At 32.3% G+C, this 21,817-nt stretch overlaps 2 protein-coding genes and 1 long non-coding RNA gene across 4 annotated transcripts in view; 2 read left to right on the top strand and 1 right to left on the bottom strand.

Moving 5' to 3' along the window:
• Positions 1 to 4,407: 4,407 nt before the first annotated feature.
• On the top strand, positions 4,408 to 5,299 carry LOC132131824 (uncharacterized). Its single transcript, XR_009428952.1, has 3 exons — positions 4,408 to 4,520; positions 4,894 to 5,047; positions 5,245 to 5,299. It is a non-coding gene; the product is annotated as an uncharacterized LOC132131824 (long non-coding RNA).
• On the bottom strand, positions 4,878 to 18,489 carry LOC132131823 (ras-related protein M-Ras-like). Its single transcript, XM_059543949.1, has 6 exons — positions 18,314 to 18,489; positions 12,467 to 12,673; positions 10,401 to 10,554; positions 10,221 to 10,320; positions 6,171 to 6,250; positions 4,878 to 6,084 (listed from the first exon to the last, which is right to left on the bottom strand). The coding sequence occupies exons 2-6, from the start codon at positions 12,657 to 12,659 to the stop codon at positions 5,985 to 5,987; spliced, it is 627 nt and encodes a 208-aa protein (XP_059399932.1). The 5' UTR covers positions 12,660 to 12,673; positions 18,314 to 18,489; the 3' UTR covers positions 4,878 to 5,984.
• A 1,842-nt stretch (positions 18,490 to 20,331) lies between these two features.
• LOC132131807 (tyrosine-protein phosphatase non-receptor type 4-like) overlaps positions 20,332 to 21,817 on the top strand; it is a 34,815-nt gene continuing 33,329 nt past the window's right edge. For both annotated transcript variants that reach the window (XM_059543929.1, XM_059543928.1), the window contains exon 1: positions 20,332 to 20,689. The gene's annotated coding sequence lies outside the window, so the exon portion shown is untranslated. The remainder of the gene's footprint in view (positions 20,690 to 21,817) is intronic.

The following is a 21,817-nucleotide window of genomic DNA, read 5'->3' as shown; positions in this document are numbered from 1 at the left end:
AAGCAATGGGTTAGATGGAATCACCAGGAGTTCTGTCTTCGTAAGGTTAAGCTGAAGGTGATGGTCATTCATCCAGCTAGAAATGTCACTCAGACAGGCTGAAATGCGAGCAGCTACCGTCGGGTCATCTGGCTGGAATGAGAAGTAGAGTTGGGTGTCATCAGCGTAGCAGTGATAAGAAAAGCCATGCTTCTGAATGACAGATCCTAATGATGTCATGTAGATGGAGAAGAGAAGTGGTCCAAGTACTGAGCCTTGAGGAACCCCAGTAACAAGGTGGTGTGACTTTGAAACATCACCCCTCCAAGACACACTGAAGGATCTGTCAGAGAGGTAGGACTTAACCCACAGGAGTGCTGTTCCAGAGATGCCCATCTTTCTGAGGGTGGACAGGAGAATCTGGTGATTAACCATGTTAAAAGCAGCAGAAAGGTCCAGTAAGATGAGTACCGAGGATTTAGAAGCTGCTCTTGCTAGTCGCAGGGCTTCAGTAACTGAGAGCAGAGCAGTCTTAGTTGAGTGGCCACTTTTGAAGCCAGATTGGTTGCTGTCCAGGAGGTTGTTCTGTACAAGGAACATAGAAAACTGGTTGAACACAGCTCGCTCAAGTGTCTTTGCAATGAATGGAAGAAGGGATACCGGTCTGTAGTTCTCAAGAAGTGCTGGATTTAGAGATGGTTTCTTGAGCAGTGGGCTTACCCGAGCCTGCTTGGTGATTACATAATGATAGAATTTTCTTTGGTAAATTGTTCATGTAATTTCCTAATTGCATGTGTATGTGCATCCATCACAAAAGCCTGATGTCTGTCTTATTACAGTTTTCTCGCTCCAAATGACCTTGTCATTTTAGCCTGATACACTCATTAACACCATTCAGACTTGTTCTTCCCCCACCCACAATGCAATATAGGAACAAGTCTCGCTATTCTCCCAAATGTCCCTCCTATTCAGGTATGATATAAAGATGGTGTAATCAGCATACTATCACGTATTCAGATAGATAATACTCAATCACATCGTATTGAGGTTCTCCCATGATACTCTATTTGTTATGCTGCAATGCATTGTGGGCGATTGATGTTCTCAGTCTCGTCTTTACTGGTGGAATAATTGAAATGAGAGTCGTTCTGTGTTAGAAACAACACTTGGCTAAAGAGATCCAATCCAAGAAGGAGTTGAGAAACAAAGAAAGAAACAAAAGTTCCAGAACAGTGAAAGATAGAGGTGTACAAAAACTACCCATAAGCCCTCAGGTTTTCTTATAACTGGAAACAGGCTGACAGCAGACGACATCATTACTAAAGAACCTTACAAAAGAAGCTCATATTCTGTTCAGTCGCAGTTCAATTCCCCCTGAAAGGTGAGTGGAAATTCAAGAGGAAATCAGTCTTACTGCACACTTTAAAACAATAGCATTCTGGGGGCCTGAAAACTTTTGAAAAAGCAAATTTCAAAGTGCATGTTTTTGAAAATGGTAGCTACCATTTTCATCTTCATGTAACCTACGAAAACTTCGGAAAGCTGGTCTCCTAGCCTGACCACCTAAGACCAGCCTGACCAGCTAAAAGTCAAAAACCCTCTAAAACCAGCCTTATGACTATATAGCTATAACCAGCTAAAACCAGTTAACCAGCTAGGGTAGTTTTAACTGTTTTTCTTGAGCACCTCAATTGCGTTTGACAAAAAATTAGATCGCAAAGCAATACAGCAAAATTAGCAATTATACAGTGGTTATTTACAAAAATATAGAGCAGTGTAACATATATAATATTTGATTAATGAGATTATACTTTTGAAACTGTGTATTTTAGTTTGTTAACCATGTCTTACCTCATTTTGTAGATGTTCATTCGCAACATGCAGGTTTTTGTATTGTATTTTTCCACAGAATGCAATTTTGATTCATTCCTCAATCAAATGCTGTAAGGTTTAACTTATACTGCACCCAGAATACTCATATAACTTTTCCCTACATGAACTTTACAGAAACATTTTTATATTCTCATGATGGTTTCGAAGATCTGAAAAGTCAAGAGATTTGCAGCCTTGTGACTTTGTGATGCATATGTGAAACGTAAGATATATATCAGAATTTTGGGAAGAAATCCCTTTGGTTGGTTCAAGTTTAACGGTCAATTTTGATGTCTGAAGTGACGGTGCAGTGAGCCGAATACAAATATCTTTTTGTTTTAGTCCTACAGGAACCTTGACTTTGAATTGCTGTAATTTCTTTTGTCACAGTAACTGTGTGACTGGCACAATAACGAGAGCTTTCCAGACTCAAATCCATTCGGAAAGTGCTGCAAACCCTTGATCAAGACGAATATAATGGTTTATGATCAATTAAGAACACTTAAGCTTTCCTTCTGTTTGCTGATTGCATTTGGGCACGGTATTGTTGGGTCTGTCTGTGAATGAGGTTAATAGTATTATAATAATTATAAACATTAGTATGTTCAGACATTAGTACGTTTCATATCCAGCGACTGATTTGCTCTCATGTAAAGTAGGTCGCATAAGAATAAGGATGCTGTGGATAATAAGGCTGTTTTTCTTAAACTTGAAGTGTTCACTTTGTGTGAGAACTCTAATAGCGCCATCTTTTGGCTGAAAAGGCATAACATAAATAACAAAATAAATAACGTGTGGTAAGCAGTATGATATTTATAACAAATTTTCTCTTTTTATTTTATTAAAGCTTAATTTATTCAGTTATTATTAAGAAATTATTAAATTAAGTATTATATTTAGCCTATGTGCAAATAATAATAAAAACAACTACAATGAGATAATTCACCTTTTGAACCATTAAATCATTATGCTGATTAAAAATAATAATAATAAAAATAAAACAATAAGGAGTTTACAACTGATTGATTTGATTTTTATTATGTTTATATTCCACTTTACAAATTCTTACAATATTCCTGATGTAAAAATCCCTTCTTTTTCAGAGCAGTTTTTGGCCTTAATTGGTCTTAATGATCTTTATACAAACATAATCACAGAATACATGTCATTTTTATAATAAATTACTTTAAAAAAGAATAGTAAAAACAAAAATGTATTAACTGATCCACAAAATTTGCACCAAGTTTCAAACAAAACTGAAAATGTAAGAACATCCAGTCTTTGGAACAAAACAGATTCTGTAAAGTTAAAATAACACACACACAAAAAAAACAAGTAAACGAGCAGTATACAATCACAAAATGCCTAAACGGGCTACTAAGACGATGTTCCTTTAATATACTAAACACTAAAGCAGGACTTGAAACATCAAAAGCAAAATTAGCATATAGAACAACATACAATACATTCAAAACATCAATGAAAACTTTGAAACAAGCAAAAACACATTCAAAATAAAGTGACAATGCATTCAAGACAAGCAGTAAAATATAAACATGAGATCAATCATGTTATCTTAACATAACACTAACATTTTGTGCAATTACTGATTTGACTCAGTTTAATGGCAACATAACTGAAATCAGGTATCAAATTTTCAAAACTTTCATCATGATAGTTTTGATCAACAAACCTGATTAATAAAATAACATATCGTCACTGGGGTGCTGATGAAAGAACAGCAACTTTCTTTGAGTTTTTATAGATACAAGCGACACATCACACATTGGAGGCGTGGTTTAATGTCGGGATAAACAAATCCAGGTTACCACAGTTACCCATGCATTTCTAAGAGGAAAATCAAAGAATATCTACCAAATTTTTAATGCGACTGCAAAGGCAACCATTTGTAAATTGAGTTGTGGGATGTGAACTCAGAATTGTGAGACATACATTCAGAATTGTGAGAAGTAAATTAGAATTGTGACACATAAACTTAGAATTGCGAGACATAAACTTAAACTTAAACGAAAGCTCGTTATTCTGCAATATAAACAAAAAAATAGATAAACTCAGAATTGCGACATATAAACTTAGAATTGCGAGTTACAAACTCAGAATTGTGAGAAGTAAACTTGCAAGACGTAAACTCAGAATTACGACATATAAACTTAGAATTGAGAGGTTTAAACTCAGAATTGCGAGACGTAAATTCAGAATTAGAACATATAAACTTAGAATTGTGAGTTACAAACTCATAATTGTTAGAAGAAAACTTGCGAGACGTTAATTCAGAATTGCGACATAAACTCAGAATTGCAAGACTTAAACTTGTAAGACGTAAACTCAGAATTGCGATATATAAACTTAGAATTGCGAGTTCCAAACTCAGAATTGTGAGACTTAAACTTGCGAGATGTTAATTCAGAATTGTGAGACTTAAACTTGCAAGACGCAAACTCAGAATTGCGACATATGAACTTAGAATTGAGAGGTTTAAACTCAGAATTGCAAGACGTAAATTCAGAATTAGAACATATAAACTTAGAATTGCGAGTTACAAACTCAGAATTGTTAGAAGTAAACTTGCGAGACATAAATTCAGAATTGCGAGACTTAAACTTGCAAGACGTAAACTCAGAATTGCGACATAAACTTAAAATCAAGAGGTTTAAACTCAGAATTGGGAGATGTAAATTCAGAATTAGAACATATATACTTAGAATTGCGAGTTACAAACTCAGAATTGTTAGAAGTAAACTTGCGAGACGTTAATTCAGAATTGCGAGAGTTAAACTTGCAATACGTAAACTCAGAATTGCGACATATAAACTTAGAATTGAGAGGTTTAAACGCAGAATTGCAACATATAAACTTAGAATTGAGTGGTTTAAACTCAGAATTGCGAGACGTAAATTCAGAATTGTTAGAAGTAAACCTGCGAGACGTTAATTCAGAATTGCGACATGAACTCAGAATTGCAAGACTTAAACTTGCAAGACGTAAACTCATAATTGTGACATATAAACTTAGAATTGAGAGGTTTAAACTCAGAATTGTGAGACTTAAACTTGTGAGACATTAATTCAGAATTGTGATATATAAACTTAGAATTGCGAGTTACAAACTCAGAATTGTGAGACTTAAACTTGCGAGACGTTAATTCAGAATTGCGAGATAAACTTAGAATTGAGAGGTTTTAAACTCAGAATTGCGAGACGTAAATTCAAAATTAGAACATATATACTTAGAATTGCAAGTTACAAACTCAGAATTGTTAGAAGTAAACTTGTGAGACGTTAATTCAGAATTGCGACATGAACTCAGAATTGCAAAACATAAACTTGCAAGACGTAAACTCAGAATTGCGACATATAATCTTAGAATTGAGAGGTTTAAACTCAGAATTGCGAGACGTAAATTCAGAATTAGAACATATATACTTAGAGTAGTAAAACTGTATTTATATGTAACAAGCCAAAACAAGTACTTTTATAGTAAATTGTTGTTGACGTCATGTAAATTTATAAAACTTTTTAATTAAAAACTTTTACACACTTTGTGCTATTATGTTTTTTACATGATTGCATTATTTTAATGTCGTATGTGTAAACGGATGCATTTTTTTCCTTTTGTTTTGACAACATATCTTAATTTTCTTCATAAAAACAAATGATTGACAATGGTAACCAGTATTTCCCTCGCCTTAGGAGTTTACTGTATCTATAAATGCCAGTTGTGCAACTTGAGTCCCATCTGTTCCCTTGTTGTTTTCAAAGCCGTTATGCTGTATTAACAATCAATTAACAATATAGAATTCAGCACAATAAATATAGAAACACAATACAAAACAAGGCCTCAGAAAGCTTGTCTCTGAATTTTTCTCTGAGAGATAATGTGAGAGTACAGCGCTAGAATTCTGTCAGATCATCCAGGCTTTCACCTGCTAAGGAAATCCCATGAAAATTGGCTGAAATTCCATATTTTGGGGAATTTCATCATTAATTATGGAATATTCAAGCTGTGTCCTTTAGTTCCTGGATATTAATCATAGCTGTGTGTGTGTTTTAACAGTCCGTGTCACAGAGTCATCATCGCGGCATTGACGCGGCATTGAGATAGAGGGTGTGCGGTCACAGTAAGACGCAGTGAAGCCTCTGGGAACCCGAAGGTCTATCTGCCCGCCATTTAGCTTTCCTTTTCTTCTTCAGGCCCCGTTCTGGGATCTGCTGGCTGTAAACGGAGACGATGCTAACACATAGCTAGCTTTGTAGCGTACGTAGAGTCAAAGAGGAGGGAATCTGTAAAATTCGACTCACCGTATCACTCTGACGAGCTCGTGAAATGCTTTGTCTACATTCATGGGTGGATCCTTTGCACTTGTTTCAATATACGTGATCTGTGATGAAGATATGAATATGCAACAATTAGTAGAAAATTATTTACTATTATTATTGTAATTAATACTGATACTAGCGATGTATTAATATAAAATAAAAACTAAAGTCAACATGAAATCAAAATAGACTATTTCTTAATAAACACCGCTGGTCTTATTGTCAACTATTTATTGGTTTGCATTATTGTAAAGAATATTTGCTGAATTGAAAATATTAAATAAAAGTTTAGATAATAACATGGATCAATCGATAAAAATTTGATATATTTTTTTATTACAAAAAATAATAATAATATTAAAAAAAAACAAATTAATTGATAAATAACAATAAATAATTATAAAATAATATATATATATAGACAGCTACACCTTCAACACAGAGAAGATGCTGCTGCTGCTGATGCTTTGGTAGGAACGTGTACAAACGCATGCTGTGATCAATCTGTGTTAATTATTCACTATTACAAGGTAGATTATGGAGGGGTTTTTGTGCTATGAGAACACACAATGTAATTTTTATTGTGAGATTATTATTATTAATACTTATTAATATATAAATTATAGTCATCATGATCATTATTATGGTTGTTGTTAAAATATTACTTATAATAATAACAATATATTTACTGATTATTGAAACGATGCATGGATTTTTCAATGATGATGATAACAATAAAAAGATAAATATTAAAATAATAATAAATGCACAATATATATTACTATTGTACATAATAGTAATTATTATTATTATTATTAAAAATAAGAGTACTAATTATTATTATTATTAAAAATAGGAGTACTAATTGTAGTAGTAGTTATTATATTAATAATTAAATCATTAATAAAGCCGTGTTATATTAATAAAGACTGTTGTGATTATTATTGTTATTATTAAAATATTTAAAATAAAAATAACTATTTATTGGCATTTTTGTAAAATCTAAATTAATGTTAACAAATGGACTGATAAATAATGATATAAATAATACTAAAACAATAAAGAGTATGCAAAATAAAAATAAGAATAATGTATTAGTAAAGCAAAAAATATAAACGTGTATTATAAAATAATATAAAATATATTATTATTATTAATAATACAAAAAATAATTGATTGTTGTAATCACAATTGTTATTATTAAAATATGATCAATAACAACTATTGGTTTGCATTAAAAATAACACATGGATCATTCAAAGATGATGAGGATGATAATAATTATTATTAATTTTATTACTACAACTATAATGCAAAATAAAAAACAAAAATAAATGTAACATTAAGGTAGAAAATATTTTCAAATAATATAATTATATTAAATAAACAGTAATAGATGTATAATAATTTTAATAAATATAAACAATTTATAATAACATAGGGTTGGGAAAAACAATATTAACCAATAATGTTTTACTTTTCCCAATCTAATAGCAGTAACTAAAACCATATTACATTCTGGTTCAAACAGAATAATATCATATTAAAACATAGAGTCAGTGAGTTGAACCCGAAAACACGAAAAGTATGATTCATAAATAAATCATTACGTTTTTTTGCCCCCCACTGAATCGTTGAAAACTAAAAAATCTGACACAAGAAGATTCTTTAAAGCATCCGTTTATGTTTTATAAAAGAAATAAGTTTAGAAATGAGTTTAGAACGACACGAGGGAGAATAAACAATGACAGAACTTGTGGGCTGAAGTGAGCTGCTCCTTTAAGAGAAGAAAACAACAGACTTTTAATGTCTGAAATGTATATATATATAAATAATGTAGAAAAATGAGTGGAAAAATAGTATGAAATTGACAAAACTGACATTTAAAAACATATATATTATATTCACTTACTGTGAACTATTTATTAGTTGCATTATTCTATACATTTTAAAATTATATTCTTAAAAATCAAATAAAAGATTGCAAAACAAATGGGCCAATGAATAAGAATAATTTTAATTATAATAACAATAAACATTCAAATAATAAAATTAATAATGTAAAAACATGATTAAAAAATATATAAGGATAATTAAACTGTTCAATAATAATGTACTGGGGTGCGTTCTCCGAAACTACCTTAACGCTACGTCGTTCTTAAGTTGTACCTTAAGAAGTACCTTATCGTTAATACGTGGTTTCCGAAACCTTCTTAGTTAAGTATACCTTCTGTAAGTCATGCGTTCGTAAGGTTGGTCTGGAGCGCTCTTAGCTATACCTTATCGCTGCTTACGGTTCATACCGCTAGTGGCCACCACTACGCAAAAAGATTTTTTACATCGCAGTTTAATTACACATAGAAAATTTTATATGAACTTTTAATATAAAATCTGATTTAGAATTAAAATTACATTTTTACTTTACTTTAAAATTATACACATAAAATACTTAAGTTGTTATAGCCTACACCCAGTGTATGGAAGTGTTTTCATTAATAAAGTTTCCATACACTAATGGTTGTTAGCTTTTTTAATTACTATCCTAAGGCACATCAGCTGGCGAACCATTTGACAGAAAAGGCTTAGGAGTCTATATAAAGAAAGATGAGTTTACACAAACTTTATAGCTATGGCAGCGAGACAGCGAGTACTTGTTTTAAATCAAAGACGGCGGCGTCCGCGGAGCCAGTTAGTGTATGTCAACTACTTTATAAGAGAACATTTTAGTCCACTGACTACCATGTCAGAAGAGACCATTGTAAAAAAAATTTGCCTGCCACGGGAGCAAATTCTGCAGCTCTTGCATCTTGTTGGCCCAGATTTGTCAAGACAAACTCGACGGAGCTACCCCCTCAGCCCCGAAATTCAGCTGCTGGCGGCTCTTCGTTTTTATGCTGTGGGGAGTTTTCTGGAGGTTGTTGGGGATGGATATGGGCTGAGTAAGACCTCAGTGTGGCTGGGCGATCTCTTTTTGCGGACTTTTTTCCCCGACATAGTGAATGTCGGTATGTCTCTCATGTTTGCGATTTTATTGAGGAAATCATCCAATTACACAAATGAGCGATTTACGCCAATAATGTGATACGGCTGGTGGATAATCAGCATACGTTGTGGAGAACATTAACACACTTATGGCCGTGAGGGTTTGGGATTGTACACTTGCTAAATTATAAACACATACTCATATTTATTTCTGCATGTACGTATTTCAATAAGCCCCGATAAATGCAGTTTGTACTATTTCTAAAACGCTTCTTTATAAAGAACATTGTTTTCTCAATACTTTACCTATACCGCTGTGAAGGAAAGAGCGCACAATCGATCATCGAGGCGTCGATATCAACCTATTCAGCGCCTCCACCATGGACAGCAACTGCTAAGGTCGAACTTAAGAAGGTTTACCTTAAGCTACATCCTAAGGTATAGTTCGGAGAACACACGTAGCAAAGGTATACCTGTAGTTAAGGTGTACCTTTTGAGTATTCGTAGCGCGCTAAGAGACAACGTTATCGGAGAACGCACCCCAGATCAATAATAATAATAATTATTATTATTATAATAAACATTCAAATAATAAAAATAATATTGTAAAAATATAATAAAAATATATATAAAGATAATTTGACTGTTCAATAATAACAGACAGATAAATAATAATAATTAGTATTATAAAAACAATAATAAACATTACAATTATAATGTAATAATATAAAAAATTATTTTAAAAAATCCTTAAATATAATATATAAAATAAGCTTTTTTTTAAATGAATGAAAAATTCAAGATTAAATAAAAATGGACTTCATAAACACTGCTGGTCTTATTGCGTATTAGTAGTTGCGTTATTGTAAAATATTTGAAAATATTTAAACGAACAAAATGTAAATAAAATATTAATAAATCCTACTAATAATAATAATAATAAATGATTATATAAAATAATAATTTAGAAATATGAATAAAAAAGTCAACATGATATTATAATGTATTTGTTTGACAGATTAAATGTGTTGTGAATGGCGTTTGACTCACGCTGTGTTTGAAGGCCATCTCGTGTCCCTGCTCACTAGTGATCTTACGTAAATGCACCAGGTCGACTTTATTAGCCACCAGAACCATGGGAAACGACTCCCTGCAACACACACAATAAAATCACTCCATAAATCCCACTGAATATCAGTCTGCATCTCAGATGAGTTTGCGTCTTCGTACCTGTCCTTCACTCTCAGAATCAGCTGGTGGAAACGGTCCACATGTTCAAAACTGGCTTTATCAGTGACTGAAAACACGATGAGAAAGCCGTCTCCTGTCCTCATATACTGCTCTCTCATCGCACTGAACTCCTCCTGCCCCGCCGTGTCCAGAACTACACACACACACACACACACACACACAAACACAAACACACATACAGACATCGCCACTACAGTCTATACAAACAATACTGGTTTGCATTATTGTAAAAAGTGTTTCTAATATTTATCAAAAAGTATGAAATAATGGAAAAAATAAGCACAAACAAACACAAATATACACAGCAAACCCTGAAAGTGTTTTATCTACTTAATTTAGTCTGTTTTTATTAAAAAATATATATATTTACTTATTTTATTGACTATTTTATTTTCAAATCAGACCTTTCACTGATTGTTATGCTGATGTGTATTTCACATTAATATAATTCTATATATTCTTTTTTTTAATACAGTATATTAAAAGATAAAGGTAAAAATATTCGACAAATCCATTAATATGTATTAAACTAGATCTTTACATTTTATTTCTTAATGTATGGTTTAACCTTATACTCTACAGTGTATTATATTAAAGTATTTTATAATATGAACATTTTAATATTTGATAAATGTATATATATGTTTAAAATTAAATAAAAAAAAAAGAAAATCTTAATATATGATCTCTCTTTTTATTGCACATGGTATCATATTATTATTATTATGTATTATTCATGAATAAATATTATTAATTTATATATTACATTAAAAAATTTACAATTAAAATATTTGACATGTATAAATGTATTCAATTAAAAAGAAATTATATATATTTTTAATGTATGATTCCTTTTTGTATTGCATATGGCAGCAGTAGCATATTAAAATATATTTTATATTTTAATATATTATATTAAAAAGTTAAAAGTAAAATATTTGACAAATGTATAAATATTTATTAAACTAAGCTTTTTAAATGTTACTTCTTAATTTATGATTTATCTTTGTACTGTAAATTTTTATTCATACTATAATCAGTGTTGTTATTGTTAACAAAAAGAAAAGATTACAATATTTTTAAAAGACATAAAATACAAATTTAAAAAAAATATATAAATACAATTCTAACAATTAGAAATGTTGCCTTAATAACTAACTGAAATAAATTACTAAATTAATAAAAATGTCAAAAGCACATACAAAAAGTTGTTAAATCTTAAACTAAAATAAAAATGAAAACTGTGAGTATATAAAATTAAAAGCATTCCATTAAAAATACTAATAAATACTGTCGTAGTATATAAATAATATTAAAATAACACTTAATATTCAAGCTTGTGGTATATAATACAATATTTCATATATTTTTCTCTTTTTATTTATTTTTCTTTGCAACTTTGTCTTTAATATTTGGTCTTTAAAATATTAGGTTTATTTATTGTGATATAGACCAGGGCTGCACAATTAATTGAATTTCTAATCGCGATTACAATTATGGATGACACAATTACGTAATCGTTCGAATCGCAATTAATCGTAAAAGTCCACTTGAATAGAGTATGCTTGATTAGATATGCTTGCGTTTTTCTTTCTTCCTAGTTTTCTTCATGGTTTTCATTATTTTAATCTTAGTTTTAGTATAACATTCTAATACCGTTCATATTTTAACTTTTTTTATAATTTCAAGAAGAAACCAATCTGATTTATACTTGACATTTGAGGCTATATGTTTTTCAGTTCGAGTGTTTTCAGCTTCTTTATTTTCATATAAAAATACGGCATGCAGTTGAATCAAACAATGGTATAAACATCATTCAATATAAATTGTAATACTCGTAATGAATTATCGCAATTACAATTTTTCTGGTGAATAACCGACAATTCAGATTTTTGTGTATAGACCACACTGTAACTACTAACTCTAACGCCACCTCCTTTCGTGCTCACAGAAACGTCTAATATCAGAAATGACTTCTTTATGATTCAGTGTGGCGTCTTTTATAACTAACGGCTGATTTGATTGGTTTCAGCTCCTCTGCTCACCGTCCAGAATGGCCCACTGGCCGTCGATCTCGGTGTGTTTGAGGTACGAGTCCTCGATGGTGGGGTCGTAGTCCGGGACAAAGATCTTCTGGAAGAACTGTATGGTGAGCGCGCTCTTCCCCACGCCTCCGTCTCCAACCACCACCAGCTTATATGTGGGCAGGTTATCCCCGGGTACCACGCTGGTCGCCATGGAGACAGCTACACCTGCAACACAGAGAAGATGCTGCTGCTGCTGATGCTTTGGTAGGAACGTGTACAAATGCATGCTGTGATCAATCTGTGTTAATTATTCACTATTACAAGGTAGATTATGGAGGGGTTTTTGTGCTATGAGAACACACAATGTAATTTTTATTGTGAGATTATTATTATTAATACTTATTAATATATAAATTATAGTCATCATGATCATTATTATGGTTGTTGTTAAAATATCACTTATAATAATAACAATATATTTACTGATTATTGAAACGATGCATGGATTTTTCAATGATGATGATAATAAAAAAAAGATAAATATTAAAATAATAATAGATACACAATATATTATAATATATATATATATATATATATATATATATATATATATATATATATTGTACATAATAGTAATTATTATTATTATTATTAAAAATAAGAGTACTAATTATTATATTATTAAAAATAGGAGTACTAATAGTAGTAGTAGTTATTATATTAATAATTAAATAATTAATAAAGCCGTGTTATATTAATAAAGACTGTTGTGACTATTATTATTATTATTAAAATATTTAAAATAAAAATAACTATTTATTGGCATTTTTGTAAAATCTAAATTAATGTTAACAAATGGACTGATAAATAATGATATAAATAATACTAAAACAATAAAGAGTATGCAAAATAAAAATAAGAATAATGTATTAGTAATGCAAAAAATATAAACGTGTATTATAAAATAATATTAAATATATTATTATTATTAATAATACAAAAAATAATTGATTGTTGTAATCACTATTGTTATTATTAAAATATGATCAATAACAACTATTGGTTTGCATTAAAAAATAACACATGGATCATTCAAAGATGATAAAAATTATTATTAATATTATTACTACAACTATAATGCAAAATAAAAAACAAAAATTAATGTAACATTAAGGTAGAAAATATTTTAAAATAATATCAAATAATATAATTATATTAAATAAACAGTAATAGATATATAATAATTGTAATAAATATAAACAATTTATAATAACATAGGGTTGGGAAAAACAATATTAACCAATAATGTTTTACTTTTCCCAATCTAATAGCAGTAACTAAAACCATATTACATTCTGGTTCAAACAGAATAATATCATAGTAAAACATAGAGTCAGTGAGTTGAACCCGAAAACACGAAAAGTATGATTCATAAATAAATCATTACGTTTTTTTCCCCCCACTGAATCGTTGAAAACTAAAAAATCTGACACAAGAAGATTCTTTAAAGCATCCGTTTATGTTTTATAAAAGAAATAAGTTTAGAAATGAGTTTAGAACGACACGAGGGAGAATAAACAATGACAGAACTTGTGGGCTGAAGTGAGCTGCTCCTTTAAGAGAAGAAAACAACAGACTTTTAATGTCTGAAAATGTCACTAATGGACTCTACATTGGCATAAAGAAGCAGTGTGCAAACTGAGGCTTTTCCAACTAGAACATCACACACACAGGAAACACGGTCTAGATGAGACACTTGGATTGGCACCAGTGGCGGCTCCAGACAATTTTGATTGGGGGGGCAATGGGGGGTCCTGGTCATTTCAAGGGGGGGTCTCATGAAAACCAACAAAAAATACAGTGGACACGGCTAATAACTGCATATTACTGCTACTTAACAACAAAAACAACACAGCATATCAACTACTTTGTTTTTAATTAATTAATTGCAGTTTGCAAACAATATGCTCAAACTTTAAAGGGTTGGTTCACCCAAAAATTTAAATGATGTCATTAATGACTCACCCTCATGTCGTTCCAAACCAGTGAGACCTCCGTTTATCTTCGGAACACAGTTAAAGATATTTTAGATTTAGTCCGAGAGCTCTCAGTCCCTCATAATCAAAGTAGTCCATGTGACATTAGAGGGTCAGTTAGAATTTTTTGAAGCATCAAAAACACATTTTGGTCCAAAAATATCAAAAACTACGACTTTATTCATCATTGTCTTCTCTTCCGTGTCTGTTGTAAGACAGTTCAAAACAAAGCAGTTTGTGATATCCGGTTCGCAAACGAATCATTCGATGTAACCGGATCTTTTTGAACCAGTTCACCAAATTGAACTGAATCATTTGAAACAGTTTGCGCCTCCAATAAGCATTAATCCACAAATGACTGTTAACTTTTTTTACGTGGCTGACACTTCCTCCGAGCAGGGCCGTGCAGAGACCTCTGGAGGGGCAGGTGCTCAAAGTATAAAAGGGGCACATGGAACAAGGCTTTAAATGGCGCTGTTCAAAATATCAATACAGCAATATATTGTGATCCATTCCTTGCTGATTCACGTATAGATATGGATGATTATGTATTGATACAGCAGCAAATGCTCTGATGCAGTTTTGAAAAAGAAACAATAGAGAAGACAATTTTAAGTTTAAAATAATAATAGCTCTGGGATTAAAAACTGAAATGTCTTAAATTGTCCCAACCTGATGGCTTTTTCTTCTCTGTTCTACAGAATAATTAAGAACAGCTGTTATAGTAAAAACTATAGAAAACGCTCGTGCATTTTCCACTTTCTCACCAGCCTCTGTCTCCTGGCTTGCTGTTCCCTGCTCTCTTTCTGTCACTTGTGCCTCTACATTTCCCTCATTTTCTTCCTCTATCTCCATCTCCTCATCTGATCTATCACTTACACTCTCTGTCCATCTAGGAGCAAGGCTCAATTTACTATTTCAGCAATAATCTATTATTTTAACCATCACTACTACTCTTGCAACTAATCAATAAGTCAACCTTAAATATTGATATAAAACATTAAAAAACTGATACACTGGAATATAGTGATTAATATTATTATTACTGTTGTTGTTGTCTAAAATCGAACACCTTTGCAATGTAAACAAATGACTGGCTACATTTGTTATTCATCTCCTTGACACTGCACTTTGATGTCAGGTATGTTATGCATTTTTTATTGACATTGATATTTTTACATTTACTTCCAGAGAGATATTATTGAGTTTACAGCCTAAAGGGGTCTTGCTGTTGTAAACACTGTTGCTATTGTTGCTATTGTCACATTTAAAATATAATTATATTTTAATTTATTTCTGAATTGTTTTTATTTTTTATAATGATAATTCAGAGAATGAGAAAATCTGAATAAGCCTTTCCAGTGTTGTGATAATTATTTTTACGTGTTAAAAATAAATAAGTACTGTAATATAATAAATTTAATTAAAATAATTAAAATAACATAAAAAAGATCAGAGCCATATAGAGAGCCATATAGAGCCATATCTCATCTCTCTCTATGGCTCTGGGTTGGATGAGGTTGTCGTCGTCAGGTGAAAGGTCATCATGTTGGTCATTTTATTTACGGCTAAATTATTATTAATAAATTGTACTAATTTTATGATTGGGCATGGGCAGGCATTCACAAAAGGGAATGTTATTACAAAAAAAATTCGAGGAAATTTTGCTTTGACAAAAGGGCTCTTAAGGGGCAAGGGCAGGTGCTCAAGCGAACCGGTTCTTTCGGACAGTTCGATCAAATAAACCAGTTAAAAAAAAACGGGTCACCGATTCTTTTGCGCTCGATGTAATGTCATTGGCGATGATTCAAGTCTTCGGTTTACCCGTGCTCATAACAGCTCATAACTGCTTCCCGCTGAATCACACATGCGCAGTATCATCAGCTCCTCGGTTCTCGAATCGGATGCGTCCAACAGAAACGGTTCTCGGTTCAGTGTACGAATAAATGTCGAAATAATTATTATTTATTATTGTTCTGCGTAGTTTGAAGAGAAACATTTTTGGATCTTTATCTCGGATATATATATTTTTTAATCAGGAAGAGGTTGGGGGGTCAAATGGGGGGTCAAGGCGTTTTTTGGCAGGGTCTTGAGACCCCCCCAAGACCCCCCCTGGCACCGCTGGTGATTGGCACGCTGTGATTCTGCTGTGTGATCTCAGATCCAAACTGCCAACAACGAGAAACACTCAGACACACTGAGCTAAAACTGGACGAATCAAATTAAGTCAAAGACTTCCAAAATACAGAACCCGACCTCCAAACCACAAACACAAGCTCTGGTTTAAGGTTTAAGGTGTTGGATCTTCAGGCCTGATGTCAGTATCTCCTCCAGTCGCCTTCCGGTCAGCCACAATATGTGATTTCATACATCACTTTATGAATTTGTAAATAATAGTTCATTTTACAAGGAAATACTATTATATACATGTTTAAATCAGTGTGTCACTTACGATTCATTAGGAAATCTACAAGCAATTTTTTTTGGAACAAAAATAATTACTGGGCCTTTTTTCTGCATCATTAAATACAACAAATTGGCTATTTGTGTTAAGAAAAAAGTATTTGAACAATGCTGTTTTCAGTATAAATATTACAATGGTATGTCTGTAAATACACTATCCAAATAAAAAACAAAAGACTAAGATTCATTTTTACAAGTTTGAATGTCAACATTTTTTTTATATTTCATTAAATACTCCTTATAAGATAAAAATTCGTTTGGATTTACTTAATTGTGTATATATATTTTTTTCAATATTTGTAGTACATTTTAAAATATTTGAGTCAAAAATTGTCACAACAGTTGCTCAAGTCAAAATTATTTTAGTTAATACTAAAATGACATGAAAACAATATGTGAGAACTGATTCATTTGATAATCTCGCTCTTTCTCTCTCTATATATAAACTTCAGTATTTTTACTGAATGTAAAAATATTGGACTCAATAATTGCACAACAATTTCACATAATTTATCACTTTTAATATTTAATAAAATAATTACTTAAAAGCTACATTTGATGTATGCAATTGTGTTTGTGTATATATATATACTATTTGTATTAAATGTAAAAAAAATACATTTTCACAACAACTGCTCACTAAAATTTACAGAAAACAAAACGTGAGGCTCTTAATATTATAGAAAATTATTTTCATAATTGCTCACTAAAATGAACTGACAACAAAATGTCATTATTTCAATATTTCGTAATATTTTGTCATGGACTAGGTGTAAATTGGGTGCAGTTATGTCTAAATGTGATTAGCCTAATAAAAAAATAAAAATAAAAAAATTAATTGGTTAATTAATCGGCCTTCCTTTAATAAAAACAACTGTCACGCTACTTTCCATCACACAACTGTTCAGTTTATTTTCGACTATAATTTGCCTGTATATATCTGCTCATGATATGTACATTTCAGTACACCCTGATCATTCTGTCGGTTTGCAGAATGCATTACCCATTAATCTTTATCTTAGTATGTGCATATCTATGTTCTCCATTATATGCAGCTGCATTGCAATGAAAGCATCTTCCTGGCAAAAAGGAAACAGTGCTTTTGCATTTTGAGATTTGCGTGTGCAACTGCCTAATGTTGCAATTCACCAGTAAGCTCACTTAATGTGTTCATGTCAGGTTCATGCATAATGCATAAACGCACAATTCAACGGGTAGAACATGCATATCTATATAAATCTTCCAGTTATCATAATAAACGCTCGTTTAATATACAGAAGCCGCGATCTTCTTTGTGCTGATGATAGATGTAATCAGCAAGCATTTTACTGTCATACGAGATTTAATGATATGCATTAAAAATTACCTTAACACAGGACGACAGCATATGCCAATAGACGGTTCCGTTTCCACAAATGTTGCTGCCGACATTACCGAGTAAATACACACGCAGAAACGTTTGTCTATTTGTTATACAACTGGATTCAGTGCTATTTTATCGGGCCGCGTGAAGAGCCGTTTTCAGTTCCTCACACCTCGAGAGCGTTCACTGTTAGTTTACACTGACTACAGCACTGGCAGGGGGAAACCGACCAGCTCTTTGACAGATATCACATTTATTTTAAAGACTTCACGATATATATTTATGATGTTGATTATTTTAATGCATTTTATTCTGTGAAAATGGAAGAAACACAATTCATATATAAATATTAAGAATAAATGTGAAAAACAGATAGTTGGCCACCCCTCTTCCTATCGGTTTTGGTACGCTCCACTGTCAGAGCTCAGTTTGGAATCCCTCGCGTGAGTCAATTCCTTATTTCAAAGAGTGCATAAGTATTAATGTTAAAATTGCTCTAACATTCGTTTCTCTCATTTTATTAGACAAATGAATTAAAAAATAGGAAGAATTTCGAATAAGTGTTTAAACAACTGTATAAACAGGGTAGCTATTCAAAAGAGGGAACAGAACATATTTTAAATAGGCTACACACTGAATTTTATTGGACAAAAATAATAAACTATATAATATAAATATTTATAAATATAAATCAATATTTATTACAAATAAAATGCACATTACCAAAAAAATAACCCTACTCCTGTCAATCAATCTGTGTTCAGGCTTGTTGATAAATAAATATTTATAAATATAAATCAATATTTATTACAAATAAAATGCACATTACCTAAAAAAATATATAACAATTAAATAAAATAAAAACGCTACACCTGTCAATCAATCTGTAATCAGGCTTGTTGATAAATAAATGTTTATAAACATAAATCAATATTTATTACAAATAAAATGCACATTACTTAAAAAAATTAAAAAATAAAATAAATAAATAAATAAACGCTACACCTGTCAATCAATCTGTGTTCAGGCTTGTTGATAAATAAATATTTATAAATATAAATTAATATTTATTACAAATAAAATGCACATTACCTAAAAAAACAAAAACAAAAAACGCTACACCTGTCAATCAATCTGTGTTCAGGCTTGTTGATAGGAGTTTACATGCAAGTTGTATTTACTAGCCTAAAGAGCTTCAATGCTGTTTGACAAAAACAAATAAACTAAAAACCAACCTACTACTTTTTATAACAGTCATGATATTATATTTTGGGGTTAAAAAAATCGAATTTCAAACCTGACGTGGGTTTTAAATCCATCAAAATGAATCCATTTAAAAAAGATGCTGTAATTCGACTGAAAATGAATATGCATGTTTCACAGCCCACGCTCCTTCAGCTAAAGATAAGAGACATTATGGTTTCCGGCTAATTGGTACACAAACAAATGATGTAATTTACTACAGGAGAATATGCAGAAAACAGATCTTGTAGCGCTGATGTGTTCTAGAATCGCTCTGTGACTTCATAATGGTTATGGTTGCCTAGTAACAGAGACGTTCTCTCGAAGCCCCTCCAGTGTTCTGTTCGTCACCTAGAGCTGCTTCCATCAGATCTAGAGCTTTGTAGATCCGTTTGTCTAGAGCTGCTGTCGTCTATATTGTATTTGAGGTGCAGATTTCAGGTCGCACCTTGGAAATGAGACTTGTATAACTTCAGATCAGCTCCATTAGATGGCGCTACAAACACACACACGAGCTCTTTGCCCAGAAGCAATAATGTAAGGGCTTGTTTGTAAAATATCTTGGATATGATGCCTATGATATTCCATCACACATTTTAATCTGACAAAATAAGATTATAAATTTACACAATATCTATCTATCTATCTATCTATCTATCTATCTATCTATCTATAAAAACTGTACTTATCTGTGTATTCCAGCCCCCCCCCCCGCGTTTCGACCACGCCCCCACGGCGGACCTATGAGAATGTAGGCGGGGCGTGAGCGGTTGCGCCATGTTAACGCTGCACGTTGCAGCCGCAGCAGCCAGTAGCAGCAATACAGAGACATATGCGGGATTATAGAGCTAAACCCGGCCAGCAGCCACAGAGAAGATTGCAATTGCGTCTTGAGGTTTTATTTAATGCACCGCAACCAAGAAGAAGCCAGGATTGCGATCCCGTTTTGGAATTATTATTTATTAGTGTGCCAGAGGCTCATTGCATTGAATGTAATGTGAACATATAAGTTACAGCAATGTGGTTATTTTCCTGCAGATGAGCTGCTGTTTTGTCCTCTTCCCCCTCCTATTCTCCTTTCATCATAAGTCAAGATCATCTTCAATTCACTGGACTCTCCTAGACCTGTATATGAAGGTAAGCATGCTTTATGGTTGTATTTCTGTATCGGTGTCACCGTTCCCTGTCTTCCTTTTTTTATCCCATTGCATAGCAACCAAACCAGCCAATGCAAGCTTCCAGATCCCTGACATGATGCACAGGCAGAGGCATAAAGCGTGCATTCACCTTGCACGCTGATTTTAGCGACCGGTTGCTTCGGATGCCATGCAAATGCATATACTGTATGTAACGTCCAGGGTTTAATATCTGCTGCATGTCAAGATAATCCATCCATATGAAGCCCAAAATGCATGCAATGTCTGTGATTTGTGCAACCGGAGAACATGGATTGCATCTATAGTGTGTTTCGTTCTGTTCCTATACCTGGCAACCCTCTCAATGGCCTCTTTTCGAGATCCTTCAGCTGTCATGTGAGATGCATTAGACCTTTTGTGTTTAACTAAGGTTTATGTCACTTCTGTAGATCTCAGCAGCTCCCCATTGTGCCTTATTTTCTCTGCCACATCATTACATAACCTCAGCTCTCATCCTTTGCATGCAAATAATCTACTTGCATACAGTTGGATCCAGAGAGGACGTTATATTAGTGCAATGTATCACCATAAGGTTTGTTCTAATTGTTTTCTGGGCACTACGCATCTCCCCTGGTTGAGTCGGTGACATCATCTCCTGTTCTGTCCCCCTTGGTGTGTGAGCGTGTGTGCAAGTGCGCATTTTTCAACAGACTGTAATGCCAGATCTGGATGTGTGGTTTCATGCACAAAGCCCTTTTTCATGAGAAAACTGACGTGTCGTGCAACTGTGGTTTTTATTGCAGTAGGGTTGGATTTTTTATGAAGCTGGCTTGGTTCAGGTAAAATAGGTAACTTGGATGGATGATGTGTCACATGAATGAATGAATGAATGAGTGACAGCCTTTTGGGCTTTAAGAATCTTTGTCTTCTCATCTTTTAACTTGGGTTTATGACTGGTTTTTCTTCCGGACTGAGATTTTAGGTATGAATGCAATAGTAAAAAAATACTTGTAGTTTTATAGATAAGCATGCAATTTTACTTGTAAAATGGTATCATATATATATATATATATATATATATATATATATATATATATATATATATATATATATATATATATATATTCTT

Source organism: Carassius carassius, chromosome 48, assembly GCF_963082965.1.
Source record: "Carassius carassius chromosome 48, fCarCar2.1, whole genome shotgun sequence".
Classification (NCBI taxonomy): Eukaryota; Metazoa; Chordata; class Actinopteri; order Cypriniformes; family Cyprinidae; genus Carassius; species Carassius carassius.
The sequence above is the reverse complement of the archived record's forward strand: the minus strand, read 5'-3'. Positions and strand labels throughout refer to the sequence as shown.

What these genes read in the sequence shown, in the direction of transcription:
- LOC132131823 (XM_059543949.1), bottom strand. Translation starts at nt 12,659, where the DNA reads ATGGCGACCAGCGTGGTACCCGGGGATAACCTGCCCACATATAAGCTG. An exon ending in CCAGTGGGCCATTCTGGACG is followed by an intron (nt 10,555 to 12,466) that starts GTGAGCAGAGGA and finishes GTGTGTGTGTAG; the next exon opens with TTCTGGACACGGCGGGGCAG. An exon ending in AGATGGCCTTCAAACACAGC is followed by an intron (nt 6,251 to 10,220) that starts GTGAGTCAAACG and finishes TCTTCATCACAG; the next exon opens with ATCACGTATATTGAAACAAG.